The 22,254-nt window shown below is 44.3% G+C and overlaps 1 protein-coding gene across 2 annotated transcripts in view; it reads left to right on the plus strand.

Annotated features, from left to right (window-relative positions):
• Positions 1 to 21,770, plus strand: part of GASK1A (golgi associated kinase 1A) — a 69,973-nt gene extending 48,203 nt beyond the window's left edge. For both annotated transcript variants that reach the window (XM_006125572.5, XM_006125571.5), the window contains exons 3-5: positions 12,411 to 12,533; positions 13,801 to 13,904; positions 16,017 to 21,770. In XM_006125572.5, the coding sequence (XP_006125634.3) occupies positions 12,411 to 12,533; positions 13,801 to 13,904; positions 16,017 to 16,227 (438 nt within the window). In that variant the 3' untranslated portion in view covers positions 16,228 to 21,770. The remainder of the gene's footprint in view (positions 1 to 12,410; positions 12,534 to 13,800; positions 13,905 to 16,016) is intronic.
• Positions 21,771 to 22,254: the final 484 nt, after the last annotated feature.

Below are 22,254 nucleotides of genomic sequence, written 5' to 3' on the forward strand. Positions count from 1 at the left end.
ATAATACTGCCTTTTGTTTGCACTTTCCTGCCTCAACTGGCAACATTGACCTTATGGTAGGAAATCATCAAAAGACAAAAGGTTAAATTAATTTGGTCCCAATCTTAGTCCCTATTGATGTCACTAGCAAAACTCCCATTAACTCCAGTGGAGGTAAAATTAGGCCCAAATGACCCAATTCCACATGCTTAAAGACTCCTTGGGATGTAGTAAGAACCATCGTGGGTAGAAATATGTGGGCCTTACATAGCAAAGCCCCACTTTGTGCAAAACTCAGCTGGCTCCATGGGAAAGAACCTAGCCACATTTTGTCCAACATTTGATATATGGGGTCCTATTCTCATTTACACTGAGGCCCCTTTGCACCTCTCTAGCAGTGTAAAGGGACTTGCAAATGCATGCTTATATAATGTGTGCCCTCATTAAGGACCCTTTATATTGTCGGAGCAATGTGAAGAATCTTCCATGTAAATAAGAATCAGACACACAAGGACTTGCCCATACAAACCAACCTAGACAAAATATAGCAATTGTCCAGTAAAATAAAAATCAAATCTAGAATAACCATGCCCAACATCAGCATTGCCCCCATCCCTCAATCCACCATCCTTCAGCAAAATTAGCAGATAATAGGTAAGGGTTTTAGATTATTCTCAATGTCCACAAATGCAAGTTCTGTCAGACGAAGATGGGGAGTGAGTTCTAGAGTCAAATGCTAGCCATCTCTCTGACATGCTCTTTTGGTCTTTCTTCCAAGCTGCCCTTTACAAGTGAGAAAAATTCCTGGTCCACATCCAGAGAAAGCTCAGCTCTTCTGTAATGTGGATAGCAAACTACAATCAGCTGATGGCTAGGTAGGTAGAGAGCTTTGATCACTGTTCCTGATTGGCTAAGAATTGCACACCCCTGTTATTTCTGTTATCCCATCTCCCTTGCCCTCCCCACCATAACTCACTTGTTTTCCACATTGACCTGTTGGGTCTTGTCTTCTAAACAGCAAGGTCCTTTGGTACAAGGATGGTAATTTACCATATGTTTGTCCAACATCTATCATGGCAGGTCCCTGAACTGGTTGGCCTGCAGGCAATTCCATATTTATAAATGTTAAGTTCATCCAAAAAACCCAACTATGTTGAAAGCCCATGATTAAGATTTCATCGTCAAGCTGTCCGGAGTTAGGAAATGCTAGAATGAAGATTGGCTGTGCAATGTGCACGATGATGCAGCCTTTAAGCACAAGGTCACGTACTAGTTTTTCCACGTGACAAAGGCATACAATTTGCCACTGGGTTTCACAGCTCCTTGCTTCCAGCAAAGGAATATAGAAGCTCATGACTCAGTTCCAGGACCTGGAGGGGAGTGTGCTGTAGTGGTTATAGGCCCTTCTGCCCCTTGTGCCCACAGCCTGCCTTTGTCTCCCTCTGCTTCAATCCATCTCACCCTCCCACATCCTGGTCCTGCCCACCTGCCCCTCTCTTTCTAACCCCCTTCCCACTCCATGGTTCCTGTCCCGCACCTTTCTTCATGGGTGATGGGTATCAGAGGCAAGGGAATGCAATGCCTTTCCAAATTGTCAGGCATAACCCCACTCACACTCTGCCCCCCAGAATACCTTCTGCTTCAGCACAGCTCCCAGGCTGGGACTGTGCTCTGCCTGCCTTCCTGCTCCAAGGCCAAGGAAGCGGTGGACATGTGCTACCCCCCTTCCCCATGCTCTGAGAGGCTGGGGCTGTCTGCTTCCCACCCTCCCCGTGCTCCCGTGGGGGACTGGAGGCTTTCTCCTATGGTGGTCAGGGGGGGAGGGAGGCTTGGCTCCTGTGGGAGGCGGTGCCTCAGGAAGATGGGGCGAGGCTGAGGGCTTGCCTCCTCCAGTCCTGTACTCACCCACTTCCCATGCCTTTCTTCCTTGCACTCAAGAATCAGTGTGAAATTCTGTGGCATACCATGCAGGAACACACGATATCATGGCCATACTGGGCCTTTTGACTATGTTACCATAAAATGGACGCACAGTTCACAGAGAGTGACTTGCCACCCGTTTGGAAGGGTTGAAATTAATGTAAACTTTTTTGGAGTCTTTGATGAGGCCTGAATTTTTTCAGATTCTGCTTTGTCCTTTTGGTATGAAACCTGCAGTATGTTGCAACATGGTAAATTTTCCAGGCTGGATGAACCTTTGGCAACCCCAAATGTAATGCGGGGAGCTTAACTCAACTCAACATGCCATCACTATACTACATTAGAATAAACTCAACTTGTAAAGAGCAGCTCAGAGGGGTGAGATGTGAGAAATTAAATGAATCAAAAGTGATGACAAATGCTCTGACAGTTCTGCAGGCCAAAGCCAGCCAGTGATACATAGCTCTGAGTCTGATCTTCTTTGCTCAGTACCCACTGCTAGAAATACAGTATAAAAAACTTCCCCGACTGTAGTTTAACCAGCTCTACACCTGCTGCTTTTTCTCCCTTGGGCTTAAAGGGAGCTGTTTTTTTTAACTTCACTCAGTTCTTATGAAAAATATGAACTTGAAAGTTTCTGGAGAAGAAATATTTGTTTGCACTGTATCATTTTATTAACTTTTGGCAAACGTAACCAGGTGTTTTTTGGAAGCTCAAATAACAATTTATTATGTCTAGCCAGCAATTTCTTGTCAACTATGTACAAGTCAAATTCAAGACCTTCCCATTTTTCTACTACTCTTGCCAGAAAAAGGCTTAGATTTCCATTTCAAGTATGAACCCCCCCCACAAAGTACTTTACAAAAATAGGCCTCAGATTTTCTGACTTGAATGGTCCAAGCAGGCTGTATACTCTTCCATCACATTAAAGCTCTCTTCAGTCGAAGGCAGTCTCTGATATATATTCACTGTTGTATTGTAGCTGCCAGAACCACTGAAATCCATCACAGACACCTCCTTTCCAAAGGGCATTTAGATTACATAGTCAAGGCCCCAGAAGGCCTATGTCTACACTGGCCCCTTTTCCGAAAGGGGCATGCTAATTTTCAACTTCAGAATAGGGAAATCTGCGGGGGATTTAAATATCCCCCGCAGGATTTAAATAAAGATGTCCGCCGCTTTTTTCCGGCTTGTAGATAAGCCGGAAAAAAGCGTCTAGACTGGCCCGATCCTCCGGAATAAAGTCCTATTCTGGAGGATCTCTTATTCCTACTTCAAGGAATAAGGAATAAGAGATCCTCTGGAATAGGGCTTTATTCCGGAGGATCGGGCCAGTCTAGACGCTTTTTTCCGGCTTATCTACAAGCCGGAAAAAAGCGGCGGACATCTTTATTTAAATCCCGCGGGGGATATTTAAATCCCCTGCGGATTTCCCTATTCTGAAGTTGAAAATTAGCATCCCCTTTCGGAAAAGGGGCCAGTGTAGACGTAGCCAAGGTGTCTAGAGCAGTGCCGGGAATAGAATGTGGGGGTCCCAGTTTGAAGATCTAAGATTTAGGGATGAGACTAAGTCACTGAAATTCTCTGCTTCAGTTTCCTCTTCTGTACAAGTGGTATAATGATATTTGCCTACATCATAGGGGGGCTGAGAGGCCAAAATCATTATTAGACAGCACTTTGAGATCCTGAGCTGTATGGTATATGTCTGTTTCTAGTACAGAAATGTGCAAGATGCAATAGATGGTGTAGGTCTAACCTATATGGAATATGGTTTATCCTGGCTCTAGTTATACTATAAATAAAGACACAGAGGGTGCATCTACACTGCACCTGTAGGTCAAAATAAGATATGCAATTTGAGCTACACAAATTGCATATCTTATTTTGATCTAATTTCAAAATAGCTTATTGTCTACACAGCACCAAATTTCAAAATTAAGCGTTATTCCAAATTGTCCCTTAACCCTCGTGGAGCGAGGATTACAGGGACACTGGAATAGCGTGGCCGTTATTTAGAAATCTATTTCAAAATAATGGGCGTGTTTAAAGACGCAGAATAGCTATTTTGGGATACTTCCGGTATCCCAAAATAGTGCCGCTATCTAGACGTAGCCAGACTGTGCAGGGGAGCAGCTGTCAGTTGCGAGTAAGTGCATGAACCTTACACTGTGCATCACAACTGTTCTGCAAAATCATCATTGTCAGCCAGGGACAAAGAACCAAACCATCTCTTGGAGAGAGACTCAAGTCAGATGCCAGACTCAGCCAAGACTTTATACATTCTGCTTTGCTAATATACATTTATGTATTCCTTGGTTTCCTAAAAACAGTCTCCTAGCAACAGACTTCATGGTATAGCCTCCCACATTCTAGTGGGTGGAGCAGAGGCAATATGTCCATATCTAGAGGGGCACACATAACATTACCACAGGAACCAAGCAAAGGCGGTTTTGAATGAAGGCACAATGCTGGGGTGGGGGAGGGTTAGCCTTCATCAAAGGAGATGGGAGGGGGGGGGTGTAGAAAGGCAAGTATCATATAGGAGGATGGGGCTGGGTATGCTAATGAAATGATAGTTCTTAAGCAGTGGCTCATGACCCCTTTTAGATTGGGTCACCAGGGCCCGCATTAGACATACTGGGCCCTGGAGCGGAATTTGAAACCCAAACCCCATTATCCAGTGCTGAAGCTAAACCCTGAGGAGTTCAGCCCCCTTTCCCAGGCTGGCAGGGCTCAGGTTACAGCTTCAGCCCCACGCAGAGTTCTGTAGCAATTTTTGGTTGGCAGAAAGAGGTTGTGGGACAGTGAAGTTTGAGAACCCCTGTAACAGAACCATGGGACTGATGACATGAAGGCATCTCGAGCCTCTGAGCATGCCAAGAATAAATCATGTCAAATCAAGCTACCTAACTCTCTTTGATAGGATAACAGCCTTGTGGTTAAGAGGGAAGTGGTAGTACAGTAATTCCTCGTTTAACACTATAGATGCATTTCTGAAAATGTTTGTGCTAAGCAAAAACGTGCTATACAGGGTCAATTTTCCCATTAAAAATAATGGAAAAGATGGGAGTTGCGTTTCAGGTGGTGGTGGCACAGTCAATTTTTTATTGGCGCTGGGTCGTCAACATCAACATTAGATCTCTAGCAACACAATATCTAGCAATACAAGTCGCCGCAATTTGTTAAAACACAAAGATAAGCATGTGAGTGAGCGGAGGAGCGCTGTGATCATGTGTATTCATCTGCTCATGCGTATTACCACTGTTTTCACCAACTTCTACTCCTGAGCGAAGTAGTCCGCCACTTGATTATTTTTGTGTTATTTTGGGAACGGTCATGTTATTCGAAAAACATTCCCTCAAAAAAAATTGTGCTATTGCGAAAACGGGTTAAGTAGGCACGTGTTAAATGAGTAATTACTGTAGATGTGTTATTTAACTTGACTTTAGTAAAGCATTTGATACTGTCTCACATGACCTTCTCATTAACAAACTAAGAAAATGCAACGCAGATGGAAGTTGGGTGCATAACTGGTTCACAGTCATCCTGAAAGGACATAACAAGTGGAATTCTACAGGGATCAGTTTTGGGACCAGTTCTGTTCAATATCTTCATCAACAATTTAGATAATGGCATAAAGAGTATGATTACAGTAAAACTCCACTGGTCCAGCATCCAATGGTCTGGCACTCCTGATGGTCCAGCACCATCTGGAAACCGGAAGTGCTCTGGCAGCTGGACAATTGGAGCTGCTCTGCCCTCGGCTTCCCCGATTCAGCCACTGCTGAAACTGACCAGCGGCTGACTCGGGAAGCCGGGGGCAGAGCAGCTGGGGTGCTGCCAGATTGGTCCTGCAGCGCCGAGGGGCGCATCCCCCCCCACTCCAACCCAGACCCCTCATAGCCCCCTCTTCCGATGGTCCGGCATATTTGATAATCCAGCACCCCCTGGGTCCTAAAGGTGCCGAATTATCGGAAGTTTACTGTATTAGATTTGCAGATGATACCAAGCTGGGAGGGGTTTGCAAGTGCTAAAAGATAGGATTATAATTCAAAATGATTTAGAAAAACTGAAGAAATGGTCTGAGGAAAATAGGTTAAAATTCAACAAGGGCAAATGCAAAGAACTCTGCTTATGAAGGAACAATCGGTTGCACACATGCAGACTGGGAAGTGATTGTCTAGGAAGGAGTACTGCAGAAAGGGATCTAAGGGTCATAGTGGACCACAAGCTAAATATGAGTCAACAGTGTGACACTGTTGCAAAAAAGCAAACAACAATCTAGGGTAAACTAGCAGGAGTGTTGCAAGCGAGATACGGAAAGTCATTCTTCATCTCTATTGAGCATTTATTAGGCCTCAATTGGAATATTGTGTCCAGTTCTGAATGCCGCATTTCAAGAAAGATGTGGGCAAAGGTCCAGAGAAGAGCAACAAAAATGATTAAAGATCTAGAAACATGACCTATGAGGGAAGATTGAAAGAACAGGGTTTGTTTAGTCTGGAAAAGAGAAGACTGAGGGGAGCATGATAACAGCTTTCATGTACCTAAAATATTGTTACAAGGAAGAGGGAGAAAAATATTCACGATAGGACAAGAAGCAATGGGCTTAACTTGCAGCAAGGGAGGTTTAGATTTGATATTAGAAAAATAAACCTTCCTGTCAGGCTAGTTTAGCACTGGAATAAATTGCCTAGGGAGGTTGTGGAATCTCCATCATTGGAGATTTTTAAGAGCAGGTTAGACCGATTCCTGTTAGGAATGGTCTAGAATGGTGCTCTATCTTGCCATGAGTGCAGAGAACCGGACTTGATGTGCTCTTGAGGTTCCTTCCAGTTCTCTGATTCTATGATGCTCACCATCCACACCGATCCTCCATTACTGCTGTGCATGCTGCTAGCTGCTGTCTTTCCCCCGCAGAGTGATGGGGTGTTATTACCCATTCTTATGTGCAATTGTGTAGACTTAAGTAAGGGTGCAAGTCAGTCAGAGACATCAGGGAAGTCACAGATTCCGGGACTTTCTAGGACCTCCGTGACTTTTGCAGTGGTTGGCTTGAGAGCAACCTGCGCAGTTTGGGCAACCCCTGGGCCAGCCGTACCAACCACTGTTGGGGCACTTCCAGCAGCAACAGGCATTTAAGCATGGGAGGGGGCACAGGGCTGAGGCAAGGGATTGGACATAAGAACATAAGAACGGCCGTACTGGGTCAGACCAAAGGTCCATCCAGCCCAGTACTCTGTCTGCCAACAGTGGCCAATGCCAGGTGTTCCAGAGGGAGTGACTCGAACAGGTAATGATCAAGCGATCACTCTCCTGCCATTCATCTCTACCCTCTGACAAACAGAGGCTAGGGACACCATTCCTGACCTATACTGGCTAATAGCCATTAATGGATTTAACCTCCATGAATGTATCTAGTTCTCTTTTAAACCCTGGTATAGTCCTAGCCTTCACAACCTCCTCAGGCAAGGAGTTCCACAGATTGACTATGCCCTGTATGAAGAACTTCCTTTTATTTGTTTTAAATCTGCTGCCCATTAGTTTAATTTGGTGGCCCTTAGCTCTTATATTATGGGAATTAGTAAATAACTTTTCCTTATTCACTCTCTCCACACCACTCGTGATTTTATATACCTCTATCATATCCCCCCTTAGTTTCTCTTTTCCAAGCTAAAAAGTCCCAGTCGCTTTAATCTCTCCTCACATGGGACCCATTCCAAACCCCTAATCATTTTAGTTGCCTCTCTCTGAACCTTTTCTAATGCCAGTATATCTTTTTTGAGATGAGGAGATCACATCTGTATGCAGTATTCAAGTACCATGGATTTATATAAGGGCAATAAGATATTCTCTGTCTTATTCTCTATCCCTTTTTTAATGATTCCTAACATTGGGTATGTCTACACTAGCCCCCTAGTTTGAACTAGTGAGGCTAATGTAGGCATTCGAAGTTGCAAAAGAAGCCTGGGATTTAAATATCCCGGGCTTTATTTGCATCTTCCCATCCGGTCACCATTTTTAAATGCCACTAGTCCAGACTAACTGCCCGCAGCTACATGTGGCAGTTAAACATTAATTCGAACTAAGTCCTTAGTTTGAATTACCTGTTACCCCTCATTCCAGGAGGAGTTCGAATTACCGTTAATTAATGCAGGGAGGTCTACAGGATCTGTCGAAAAAGGCTTTCTTTCTCGACAAATCCTCCTCTAGACTGCTGCTTTTTGCCGACAAAGTGCTGAGTCAGCAAAATGTGGTGGCCATTTTTATGCAAATTAGGCACGGGATATTTAAATCCCTGCCTCATTTGCAATGTCAACCTGCCTAATCTGCATCCCTCTGCGACAGAGGGATGCAGTCTAGACATACCCTAAGAGATGTCTCTGTCTGATCCCTGTACTCCTCTGCACCAATCAGCTTTCCCTCATCTCTTAGTTTAAAAACTGTTTGGGGTGAGGGTTCTAGGTGGCGCTTACCTTGGAGGGGCTCCCTGGATGTGGCAACATGTCCCTGTGGCACCTCGGCAGAGACGTGGCCAGGCAGCACCCCACGCTGCCTGCTGAAGCCACCCTTGCAGTTCTCACTGGCCATGGTTCCTAGCCAGTGGAAACTGCAGAATGAGCACTTGGGACAGAGGCAGCACATGGAGCCTCGCTGGCCGTGCCTCTGCCTAGGGGCAGCAGGGACATGCCCCCACTTCCAGGGTAGGGAGAGCAGAGCAGGGGAGGGAGCTTGCCATCCCCACTAGCCCCCTTCCTCACCAGTAACAGTGGCACGCCCAGGCCACTCACTGCCAGCCAGACCATCCCTCAGCAGTGACAGAAGGTCCTGGGCTACCTTCTCCCCAGAGCAGCCACAACACCCCTGGACAGCCTCCTTCAGAGCATCCATGGTACCTCTGGACTTCAGAGCACCCATTTTTTATTCAGAGGTATATAGCACAAACCATGGACAGGTCACAGAGCCATGGATTTTTGTTTACTGCTTGTGACCTGTCCATGACTTTTACTAAAAATATTGTGAGTAAAACGTAGCCTTCGTCATAAGTACCCATCCAAATTGAAACTCAGTTGCCTTTGAAAATGTGGCCAATGTCTTCTCCTGTGCATGATAATCTATGCCTTTTTCCTTAGGCATCCAGTGAGTATATCAAATCAAACGTCTGTCTAGTGCACAGGCACATTGAATCTCTCTAAAGCAGCTGAGATGTTCTTTATGTTCTGCACAGATTATTAATTCTGCTGTGACAGAAAAGAAGATAAAAGGTGAGAGAAATCAGTGTGCTGCGCTTTCAGACACCTAGATGTCGGATGCACGTGGAATAAGTATGACGATTTTCTGAGTTCAAGTGTGTTTTGTTTCAGAAAATACTTTAGCTCTCGGGTTTCCCTGAAAGAGAAATACTACCTGGAGTGCCTCGTTAAACATCAACTGACTAGCATGGTATGAAATTAATTAATTGGGGATTGTAACGGGGTATATCAACTCCTGCACTGAAGAGCAGGGAGCAAGCAGGACCCAGCTGCTTGAGAGAGCCGCTCCTCCACAGCCCTACTGGGCATGCTCCCAGTGGCACCAGACTATAAAAGGCCCTGGGGCAGTTCAGTCTGGGCTGACTGTGGAAGGGGAAGGAGGTGTGGAGAAAGCTTTGGAACTAGAGGAGCAGGCACCAGGCTGGGAGAAGCTACCCCAGGAACCATGACCCTGGAGTAAGAGGGTGGAGAAGAACACTGTATGTGGAATGGTAGGAAGTAGCCCAGGGAGGAGAATTGTTTCCTGGGTGCTCAGTGTGTTGCAGCAAGATTCCCTGCTGAGCAGGCAGTGACCTGTTCCACTGCCAACAGGGCCCTGGGCTTCTATAGTAGGTTGCCCCTTGACAGGGATCTAAGAGTTAAGCCAAAAATGGTCACAAAAATCAAACTCTGCTCTCCTGATATCACCTTCTTCTCCTGTGCTTTGATCTGAGTTTGGGGGATCATACAAAACACAATTCAGCTAAAATTGTTGGCAGGTAAAACTGTGGAAATGAGTTAGTATTAGATGGTTTCCACTGAAAATCATAAATTCTCCCCCCCCCCCTTTGCACTTGAAACGCAGGACAGCATGACCGAGAGGTTCATGAAGCTCAGCAAACCTGCCCTGACTTACAGGTTCATAACCCAAACCAGGCCATAGTCATGTCTCAGGTTTGAGCCAGATTCCTTGGCAGCCCCATGCAAAATCCATTTGTTTCTCTAGCTACTCTGGAAACTCTGCCTGTCTCCGTTGCACTGGTCCCATTGCAGGAAAGGAGGATGTATTTGCAGGAGCTGATTCATGCTGCTGTGTTCTGGCCAGGCCTTGTTCGGAGAAGGCAGTGAGTCCATCTCCTGTATGCATGCAGTCCTGGCACTTTTGCACACCTCTGGGCAGGAGCAGTAGGTGAATGGCTGGCTTGGGAAGGCAAGGTCTAGCTCCACCACTTCTGCCCAAGGCCCTGCCCTTTCCATACCTACTTGGCCACTGCCCAGCATCCCAGACTCCCCTCAGCCTGGCTGCTGGCCCCAGAGCAGCCAGACAGCTCCAGCTCCCTCCACCTCCGTATCAGCCAGACAGCTTCAGCTCCCCCACCCCAGCCTCCATGTCATCCAGGCAGACTGGTTTCTCACCAGCTCCCAGAGCGCTCGGCAGCCCCATCTCTCCACTACCAGAAGCCCCGAGTAGCTGGGCAGCTACAAGGTCCGGCCCCCACCCCTCCCCGAGTAGATGGGAAATCCCCACCCCCAAGCACCAGTCTGGCCCCTGGAGCATCTAGGTGGCCCTGGTTCCACTCTGGTCCCTGAAGCATCTGACAGGAGCACTGGCCAGCAGGGCAGCCAGGCTGCAGCCCCAGCCTGCATAAGCCAGTGGTCAGTCAGCTGGAGTGTGGGTGGGACTACTTGGATCTTTTTGGATGGGCAATGCCTTCCCTTGCCTACATCACCCACTGCCCATGCCTCTGGGGGGAAGGGGGGGGGGGGGACTAATTATATAACAGAGACAACAGACTGGCTACCTTGTACCAAGAGGCATAAAACCCAATCGCTTCTTGTGACAAAGCTAACAAAATAGGGGAGGGGATATGAAAAATTAGGGGCTATGGCTCTGGGCCTGACTTGATAGTGAGAGCGTTAGTCATGAATGAGAGTCTAATCCTCGTTCTTTCTCCAAGATACGGAGTGACATGGGTGCAGCACAGGTGAGGTGGTTCCACTTGTCACGAGAGGCCCCTGTAGAAAGTATCAGCACAGCTGGGTGTCACGCTGCCCAACACTCTTGACCTGGGGTTAGTAAATGGAGCAGGTCAGAGAGTGATAAGGCCAGCCAGTCTGTCATTAGGGGGATTCACTCAGCCATTGCCTCTTTGGGGCAGGTACCCAACTGGCGGTCAATGGGCTATAGTGGCCCCATAACAGCCTAGGAAAGGAATCCATCTCCCCTGTGCCAACCTATATCCTTGGGAGGATTTGAGCCTAAGGGTTTGCATAACAATTGCTGCTGGAGAGCGGTCCTTCCTAGCAGTGGCGGTTTAACATTGGGGTACTCACCTACCAAAAACTGGGGGAATAAGCTTGTGTCATCCTTATGCCAGGCTAAATTCCAAAATGTTAAATTAACATCTTGACGTTAGATTAAGGATCCACGGGGGGCAATTGTTTCTGTGCCCCAGGCTGTACAATGTCACTCCGGTAAAGGCTCCAGAACAGGATCAAGATTTCAGAGAGGGCATCAGCATTTCATTAAATGGGCTGTCACGAGTGAGAAGGAGCCCCTTCAAAAGTATCCATGAATGATGAATCCCAGATGCAGCTAAAGAAAATGACAGTGCCACACCTGGAGTATTCATCTGGCTCTGCAAACTGCAGGCACCACCAGTTCTGCAGCATGCAGGTGTTAAGAATGTGCCAATGGGCCAAGCGAGCATAATTCCCTATGCTCCCTTTTTCATTCTTCTCATTTTTGTCAAGTGTTGTTTAGATCACTGTTAAGGGAAGGGTGAAATGGTTCATATAAAGCAAATATCAATCTAAACCTTCATCCATCTATTTGATTTTCACTGAGAAAATCCTCTTATGAGGTTAAAAAAAAATCGATTAACTTTTGTTTTGTGGATTTTTAGTTTGTATATGCATCTCCTCTTGGTTTTCCAAAAGACGCCAAAATCTATTCAGCCCATGCAACCATCGAGTATTGAAATACTGCAAGCTGGAGGTGTCTGAAATCTTGGAGGAAAGCCAGCTATTGGGAACTCTGCAGTCCACTTTCCAGACCAAAATGGTTTAGCTAGAGTACAGAAAAGCAGCAAATGTTTGAATGGAGATCTACAAATCTTTTATATAAACAGCTCTTTCATTAGCAAATAGCCTGGATTTTTCTCTACATTTTAGCAAGCATTTTTCTTCTGGGCATGAAAAGTTCCCTGTTAAACTACAACTTAACACCTCCATCCTGAAATTCCTGATGTCTCTAAATACTCCAAATGTCTCCCACAGGTTCATGACCGCCTGGATCGTTACTGCTGTGGATTTCAGCCAGACCCTTCAGAACCCTGCAGGGAGGAAATGCTTCATGACAAATGTAGGAATCCTGCAGAGTTGGTCCTCGTCCACATCTTGGTACGATATGGCTAAAGAGTGTGTGTGCCTCCATCCTTTCTGTTTCAAACCTCTACATTTTATCTGTTTTGGTTATCTTCTAATTCAGTGGGATAATTGGAGTTATTTGGTGCTTAGTGTAAGTAAGAGTATAGTAAGTACTATATAAGTGTATCCAAATCTAGTCCCGAGAGAGCAGCAAGCACAGTGTGTGATTCTCTTTGTAACATTCTGCATCCAAAATGAAATGCAGCATGACAGCAGGGAGACCTCTCTCCATTTAAAGTTGCAGCACATAAAAAATAGTATGAGATTATCTCCTTTTGCATCAGAAGTACAAGTACCACAGGACATAAATCATAAGACTGGCTCCATACATCAGCAATACTCACATTTTATTCTGCCAGAATATTAAATTATATTCATTCTACACGAATTCTCATCATGAAACCAGATAGGTTGTTAATAAGTATGATCTTTGGATAGTAACAAAATCAAATAAAATAGGCCACTAAGAATGAAGCATGACATTGAGGTTCCTCAGTAATGTTGTTTAATGATAATCTGACCTTTGTTTTAGAAATCTGCTACAGGCCAATTTAATCCTTGGAGATGAGGTTAGTTTAACTGTAGGCACCTATCTATGATGACCCTCTGCATATTTTATTTGGTGCAACTAGTACATATGCTCAGCAATTTAAGACTTTCAGCTTAAATTATGGTTTTGCTACCAGTCCAAGGTGAAGGGTGGTGCATAGTTGCACGGGCTGGGCACAGACAAGAAGCTGGTCTCTAAGGGCACGTCTACACAGCAGGGCTAAAGCCAAAATGAGCTACACAACTTGAGCTATGTCATTTGTGTTGCTTAAGTTGAAATAGTGAATTTTGGCTTTTAGCACTGTCTACACTATAGGAAGGCCAAGAAAGAGCACTCTTCCTCCAACTTCCCTTACTCCTCATAAAATGAGGGTTACAGGAGTCAGAGTAAGATGTCCTCTGGCTCGTCATTATTTCGACATTATGTCAAAATAACAGCTTGTAGTGTAGACATGGGCTATGTTATTTTGGAATAACATCAATTATTCCAAAATAACACTGCTGTGTTGACATGCCCTAAGAGTTCATACGTGATCCATGGGTCCATCCTTTCTATGGCGTGTCATTGCTGTCAACACTAAATGTTCAAACAAACAAGCAAACCCCACCCCACTCTGCATACAAACTACCTTTCCTCCTAAAATGTCAGCTCAAAGAACCTCCAAAATTTGAACATCTTTTTTCTCCCCAGATCCGAGGCAGTGACCCATCTCGCCTGGTATTCATTGACAATGCAGGTAGACCTCACCATCCGGAAGCCAAACTCAACTTCAGACTATTGGAAGGCATTGATGGGTAAGTAGAGCAACAGAAGTGATTCTAGCTAAAAGTACAGGAGGGTCATAACTAGTGTTCCCTGTAAGCCATGCATGTAGGCAGCCAGCTAGGAGAGATTCAGGTGCCGCCCAGCAGATCAGCAAAGCAACCACAGCCGCCTACAGCCAGCAGCATGTGTTTCTACTGGTGGTGCACATCCATACATGCCTTGGTGCACATAACAAAATTTATTCTGCATATAAATGGGGGGGGGGGGAAATCAAAGGAACATTGGTCACAACCCATGCCATTGGAACAGTCCCTTCCTTTCAGGAGATAAAAGGCAGAAGTTAAGATTCTTCCATAAAAACAGATGTCTCTGGCAAGAATATATTGGAGAGATGGGGCTTGCCCTGTGTTTGTGAAGTTTTCTTTTAGACAGTAATTCTTAGGGCTCACCACCAGTAGAAAATCTGAGTCCTTTACTTCCCATATCCCTTGTTGATATCTACAGCTCCCCCCTCCCCTCCCTCAGGACTGTGCTAAAAATATTTGTTCTACATATACCAGTACTGAAAGCTGTGCAATCCCACAATGATATCTTAGGTTCTTGGATTGCCTTTTCACTCAGTCCTCAATATGGAGACTGAGGCAGGCCCTCTTTAAGACAGTGGAAAGGCTCCCATTGACTGTAGTGGGGTTTGGAGAAGGTGCTACATGCAGAGATCAGAAACACAATTATGGGGCCTCTGTTTGATCTAACATGCACTAATGTAAATCAGGAGTGGTGTTATTGAAATAAATGGCATTACTGAGGTATAAAATTAGAGTGAGATTAGAATCAGGCCCTATATGTGGATACTTCATGCAGAGGTGGATATTTATATCACACCATGGGGATGGCTGATGACTATCTCAGAATCTATAAAGTGTATTATTTTCCCTCTAGCTGGCAGCTGCCCAAAATATTCAACAGGTATTTCAGTGCTTCATGCGTCATTGCATAGCCAGCTTTCACACATTATCAGCCTTTTGATTTGAGATCACTTGGATTAATTTATGACGGCATTGTTGTGGAAGCAGCTTGCCTATTACAAGCAGATTTTTATATATTTTACATCCATTGTCATTTGTTAGCAGAAATGGGAACTACTCAAATCCCTGGATCAGAATCATCCTGGACTTGGGTTATCTGAAATCTGGACATAGCTCCAGATCTTGCTGCTTGAATCCCTTTGTATGTGCTAGGAAATAACGTGTCACTAGACACTTAGGCAACTTGTCCCCTAAGATTAAGGGGGGGATATGATAGAGGTATATAAAATCATAAGTGGTGTGGAGAGGGTGAATAAAGTTATTTATTAGTTCCCTAAATAGAAGAACTAGAGGACACCAAATGAAGTTAATGGGTAGCAGGTTTAAAACTAATAAAAGAAAGTTCTTCTTCACACAGCGCTTAGTCAACCTGTGGAACTCCTTGCCAGAGGAGGCTGTGAAGGCTAGGACTATAACAGAGTTTAAAGAGAAACTAGATAATTTCATGGAGGTTAGGTCCATAAAAGGCTATTAGCCAGGGGATAGAAATGGTGTCCCTGGCCTCTGTTTGTCAGAGGCTGGAGAAGGATGGCAGGAGACAAATTGCTTGATCATTGTCTTCGGTCCACCCCTTCTGGGGCACCTGTGCTGGCCACTATCGGCAGACAGGCTACTGGGCTAGATGGACCTTTGGTCTGACCCAGTATGGCCATTCTTGTGTTCTTATGTCCCCCCTAAAGCATAGCCCTTTAATATCAGGGTATATTTTTTCATACTGAATTGCTCTTTTGCCTCCTTGCTAAAACTGGACATAGACCTAAAATGAGGCTCCAAATACCCCCAAACACTGAAGCATTAATCCAAATTTAAATATTTTGGGCAAGGGCCAGATTTCTCATTCTGTGCTTATTAAACTGTTATAGCTTTCTATACCTCTGCAGCCAAGAAAAATAGTTAGCACCACACCAATGTTGTCTGCTATGCATAAAATAGGACTACTTCCAGCAACACAGAGAGAAATGGAGTAAACACTATTCTACTGCTCTAGCCCCTTAGTTGTATGATTTTTACCTTTCCAAATCCTTTTCCCCCCTCTGTTCTGATTGTCTTTATCAGGTTTCCTGAGACAGCTGTGACCGTGCTCAAATCGGGATGTTTACAGAACATGCTTCTGAAGTCACTCTACACGGATCAGGAATTCTGGGAAAGCCAGGGTGGATACCAAGGACTTAGACACTTGCTTCATGTCATTAACAGAAGAGGAGAGATCCTACTGCAGCACATTCAGGAACACAATTTGACAAACTTTAAGGATTCTTCACTTTAAAACATGCTCCCTACAAGGGTGATACTCATCTGAAATAAAGAGCAAGGCTGCAACCATGGATATATACCTCAGTTCTCTAAAGCTCTTATGATCCAGTGCTGATCTTGAATGCTTGATTCTTTAGAATCAAATTTGGCAACACATCCTGAAGAAGCAGAATATATCCCAGGAAGAGAGCGCTGGGGGAAAGAATTTCTGACACTTTTCAGAAAGGCTGGGGAAATGTATTAACTAAGTACTCATTGAGCACTGACTCCCAACTTAGATTTTCAAGGGAGTTAAATCTTATTGAGATTGTAGGCACCTAACACCCTTAGTTTCCTTTGAAAAATCTTATCTTGAATGTTAGGGCAAAATACTAAGGACAACATGAAAAACATTAACTCAACTGTTTGAGCGACTGACCACAGCTCACAGAAGACAATGAGTCTTTTCATTGACTTCAGTAGACTTTTGATCAACTTTCAAAAATAGTCAATGAAGCCAGTTTGATTTGATACGTGAAAAAAGGGCGGGACCTCCAAAGTGAATTACATAAATTATGTAAGAGCATGTGACCTAAGATAGGTCTTCAATCTAATGTTGTACCTATGATACTGTAGGTAGATCAGTTAATGGCAACTTAGAATCTGGCCCATAATGCAGTGCTGCAAGCATCTAGCAGCAATTGCTACAGTTAGTATAGAAAGTACTTTGCAATCTTAACTCTTGATTTTCATACACTCAGTGATTCCTGAAACATTCACTATTTGAGCTGCAATTTTCCATGCTAGGTCTGGAGTGAGTTTTTATTTTATTTGAAAAAGTATGAACTAAATCATGTCATTTTGGAGCTCTGGGAAAATTAACAAAAATACCTCCCACCGCTCTTAAATACCCTTTTCTGGACATGGCAGCAGCAAAATCAGCTGTCCGAAACTCAAAACCTTCCTTGGTTTGTAGGGACATATTTTTAAAATAAACAACTGCAAAATGACTTCTGACCATACTGTCTGCTCAGAATTTTGGCTTAGCCGAGTCCTGTCTTATTTTTGTCATCACTGTACATGTGCCTGGCTGCTCCGACAGTGAGTGTGATTGTGTCTCTCTGGCTAGTACTGAGACAACATAGATGACATAAATTGAAAATGTCTCATGGAAAAATACACAGCAAAATCCTCCAAAAATACTGACAAACAAAATTGCAAGGGCAATTTTTTTTAAAAAAATTGGGATTCTGGTAGGTTAAAGGCTCTTTGAAATTTTCCTTTCTACAATATTCCTGCCATTCTAATTGCATATTTTGTATTTGCCATGTAAGCTGAGGCCAAGCTTTTCAGAAGTGACTCCAGGTGCTCAGCTTAAGACATGTGTCTCCAAGTGCTCAGCTTAAGACGTGTAGCATGGTGCCTCCAGGTGCTCAGCTTAAGACATGTGTAGCAGCCTGATTTTCAGACAGTGTTAAGCACCCATTCTCTGAAAACCAGGTTCCTTCAAGGTCTCCCAAGTTGGACACTCAACTGAGGCACCTGTAACCATCAGCCACTTTTGGAAGTCTTGACCTACATTTTTGTAATAAAAAACAATCTTCCGCAGTGTAAACATATGTGCTGCTACCCTACAAATCTGTTTTGCAGAAAATGATCTCCAGTCAAGTAAAAAGAACAGAAAATACAGGAACTCGCCCTTTCCCCACCATATTCAACTCCGTAAGGTGTGAGCTTCAAAATTTAAAGAGGATAATATAAAACCAACCATCTAACAGCACAAGCAATTTCCCTTTCTCTCATTTCTTTGTATGAGAAAGATTAAATGATACAACTGACGTTAGTGCCATGTTTATCAAGTCAAAACAATTGCTATTACTGTAAAAAAATTGTAGTCACCTAGGCCATGTCTACACTACAGATAATATCAAAGCAGCCACAATCAATCTTCCAAGGTTCGAATTAGCAGGTCTAGTGAAGACACACTAATTTTAACTGAGAGGGTGCTCCCGTCGATGCTTGCTTCTACGAGGAGTAAGGGAGGTCAAAGGGAGAGTGCTCCTATCGACTTCCTGCAGTGGGGATGGTGCCAGAATTTGAGTTAAGATACTTTGACTTACGTAACTTCAGCTATGTTAATTGTGTAGCTTATCTTAATATGAACTCATCCCCTAGTGTAGACCATGCCTTATACACCACATTGGCCTCCATACTGACCACACCATTTTAATATATGAAATCCTATCCCACTGAAGTCAGTGGGCATTTTACCATTGCTCTGTTAGAATCCTAGAACTGGAAAGGACCTCGAGAGGTCATGTCCAGGCCCCTGGCCACACGGCAGGACCAATCACTGTCTACTCTAGATCATGCCTGATAGATGTCTGTCAACCTGCTCTTAAATATCTCCAGTGATGAAAATGCCACAACCTCGCCAGGCAATTTATTCCAGTGTTTAACCATCCTGACAGGAAGTTTTTCCTAATGTGCAATCTAAACCTCCCTTGGTGCAATTTAAGCCCATTGCTTCTTGTCCTATCCTCTAAGGCCAAGGAGAACAATTTTTCTCCCTCCTCCTTATAACACCCTTTTAGAAACTTGAAAACTGTTATATCCCCTCTCAGTCTTCTCTTTTCTAAACTAAACAAGCCCAATTCTTTCAGTCTTCCCTCATAGCTCATGTTCTCTAGACCTTTAATAATTTTTGTTGCTCTTCTCTAGGTCTTCTCCAATTTCTCCACGTCTTTCTTGAAATGTGGTGCCCAGCACTGGACACAATATTCCAATTGAGGCCTAATCACCACACAGTAGAGCAGAAGAATGACTTCTCGGGTCTTGCTCACAACACTCCTGTTAATGCATCACAGAATCATGTTTGCTTTTTTTGCAACAGTGTCACACTGTTGACTCATATTTAGCTTGTGGTCCACTATGACCCCTAGATCCCTTTCTGCAGTACTCCTTCCTAGACAATCGCTTCCCATTCTGTATGTGTGAAACTGATTGTTCCTTCCTAAGCGGAGTACTTTGCATTTGTACTTATTAAACTTCATCCTATTTAGCTCAGACCATTTTTCCAGTTTGTCCAGATCATTTTGAATTATGGCCCTGTCCTCCGAAGCACTTGCAGCCTCTCCCAGCTTAGTATCATCTGCACACTTAATAAGTGTACTCTCTATGTGATCATCTAAATCGTTGATGAAGATATTGAACAGAACTGGTCCCAAAACAGACCCTGGTGGAGCCCCACTTGTTATGACCTTCCAGCATTATTGTGAATGGTTCATTAATAACTACTCTCTGAGAACAGTTATCCAGCCAGTAATGTATCCACCATATAGTAGCCCCATCTAGGTTGTATGTCCCTAGTTTATTGATAATAAGGTCATGCAATACCATGTCAAATGCCTTACTAAAGACTAGGTACACCACATCCCCTGCTTCTCCCTTAACCACAAGGCTTGATATCCTATCAAAAAAAGCTATCAGAGTGTTTTGAGGTGATTTGTTCTTTACAAATCCATGCTGGCTATTACCTATCACCTTATCTTCCAGATGTTTGCAGATGAATTCCTTAATTACTTGTTCCATTATCTTTCCTGGCACAGAAGTTAAACTGACTGGTCTGTAGTTTCCTGGGTTGTTCTTATTTCCCTTTTTATAGATGGGCACTATATTTGCCCTTTTCCAGTCTTTTGGAATCTCTCCCAACTTCCATGATTTTTCAATGATGATAGCTAAAGGCTCAGATACCGCCTCTATCAGCTCCTTGAGTATTCTAGTTGTGTTCATCTTTCTCCTGCTCACCTCCTGTTGTTCTGGCTACTGTGTCCATGAGGAGCCCAAAAGAGGTCAATGACATCACAGGGATGCCTCATAATAGGAAGCATTATAGTCAGCAGTAAGTGTTTGCCAACTGAGTCCTCCTAGAGGAGGAGCTATAGGGCTAGAGACTGTGCTATACTCTTATGAGCAAAGAGTAAGCCATTATTTGTTCTGTGAAATGCCATGCACAGCTAGAGAGCTACATGAACAAATAAATAAGAATATTTCACAATTAAATCCACAAAAACTACTGCAAAAGTTAAAGTCCCAACAGCAACAGTCATTTGGCCATCTAGTATATGTGTAAGAAGCTCCATTCTTGTTTATTCTGGCTGATATATTTATGTTAATGTCAAACTCAATACCACAAACATATATGATGGCCAGTTGAGCTGAGTTCATGTTACTTTTAGAAACACAAACTTTGCATGCACTTTTTTGTGGGTTTTTTAATCTTTTCAGATTTAACATGGCATAACATGCAGCTTTTTGCATTTTTCTTCTGTGTTTTTGTAGTTTCTGTGTGGATAATAAATGAAATAAAAATTAAAGCTACACTAAGATGTGATACTAATAATACTCATCACTATGTGTTCTGAACAGAACCAAGATGAGGAGGGTTGTCAGTTATAGAGCATTCTTTCCTAGGGCTATGGCCACACAGCAATGCTTTTTCAGGATACCGGAGTATCCCAAAATAGCTATCCTGTGTCTTCACAGCAAGCCCATTATTTCTGGCTCACTATTCCAACGTCCCTGTAAACCTCCCTCTACGAGGAGTAAGGGCTGTTTCGGAATGGCTCTTTATTTTGAAATTTGGCGCTGTGCAGACAGTGCCAAATGATGAAATAAACTATTTAAAAATAGCATTGAAATAAGATACGCAATTTGCATAGCTCAAATTGCGTATCTTATTTAGAATTATGGTGCTATGTAGACCCACCCTAAGTGGCTGGTTGGTGGGTATTACCTACAAGCTCAGGGTCTAATTGATTGCTATATTTGGGTTCAGAAAGGACAATTCCCCCAGGTCACATTAGTAGAGACCCTGGGGAGTATTTGCCTTCCTCTCTGATGTGGGGCACACAGCAAGTGCTGGTTTAAACTAGAGTAAACATGGATTCTCTGCAAGATGACATCTTTACATAGAGGCTACATCTACATTGGCAAGATTTTGCGCAAAAGCATTTGCTTTTGTGCAAAAACTTGCCGTCTATCTATACTGGCCGCGAGTTCTTGCGCAAGAACACTGACGTTCTAATGTAAGAAATCAGTGCTGCTTGTGCAAGAACTATGACACTCCCGCTCAGGAATAAGTCCTCTTGCGCAAGTGTTCTTGCGCAAGAGGCCAGTGTAGACAGGCAACATGAATTTCTTGTGCAAGAAAGCCTGATGGCTAAAATGGCCATTGGAGCTGTCTTGCGCAAGAAAGCAGCTACACTGGCGCGGATGCTTTTGCACAAAAGCACATCTCTTGCGCAAAAGCACATGCCAGTGTAGACGCTCTCTTGCGCAAATACTTTAACGCAAAAACTCTTGCATTAAAAGTATTTGCACAAAATCTTGCCAATGTAGACGTAGCCCAAGATTTCAGGACTTCAGTAATTTAACTGAAGATTATAGGCCTACTGTGGAAGAGGTGGGTGAGGTAAGACTAAATCAGCAGTCCCAAGGCTTTTGAGGGTCACACCTTCCCCTTGTCTGAGTCCCCCACTTCCTACAGAGCCAGGGCCAGGATCAGAACTGCAGCTTGGGATGGGGAAAATGTGGAAAGGGTAAGAGGCCTGAGGATGGAGCTGGGGCCAGGGGCCGATGCTGTGGGTGGTAGTGGGAGCAAAGCTGCAGTAGAGGCCAGCAGCCATGGGTGGTAGTGGGAGCAGAGCTGCAGTAGGGGCCAGCAGCCAGGTCTACAGTGGGGACTGGCAGCCAGGCCCTTGGCTAGGTATGGAGCAGCACTGAGGCAAGGGACAGGGTCAGGGAGGCAAAGGGCCAAGAGTCAGAGCCAGAATCATGGCTGGAGGCAGTGCTGGAGCAAAGCAGGGGGTGGGTTGTGGCTGGATAGTGCTCCTTCCCTGCCCCTATGGGGACTGACCTGGCTGGCTGCCCGCCCCTCCCCCAAAATGTTCCTTTATGACCCTCAGGGGACATGTCCCAGTTTGGCAACTTCTGGACTAGATGATCATGGGCTAGGAGAATGCTGATGTTGTAGATGTAGCTAAATCTAGGCTGTTTTTCA

Source organism: Pelodiscus sinensis, chromosome 2, assembly GCF_052426305.1.
Source record: "Pelodiscus sinensis isolate ZL-2025 chromosome 2, ASM5242630v1, whole genome shotgun sequence".
Lineage (NCBI taxonomy): Eukaryota > Metazoa > Chordata > Testudines > Trionychidae > Pelodiscus > Pelodiscus sinensis.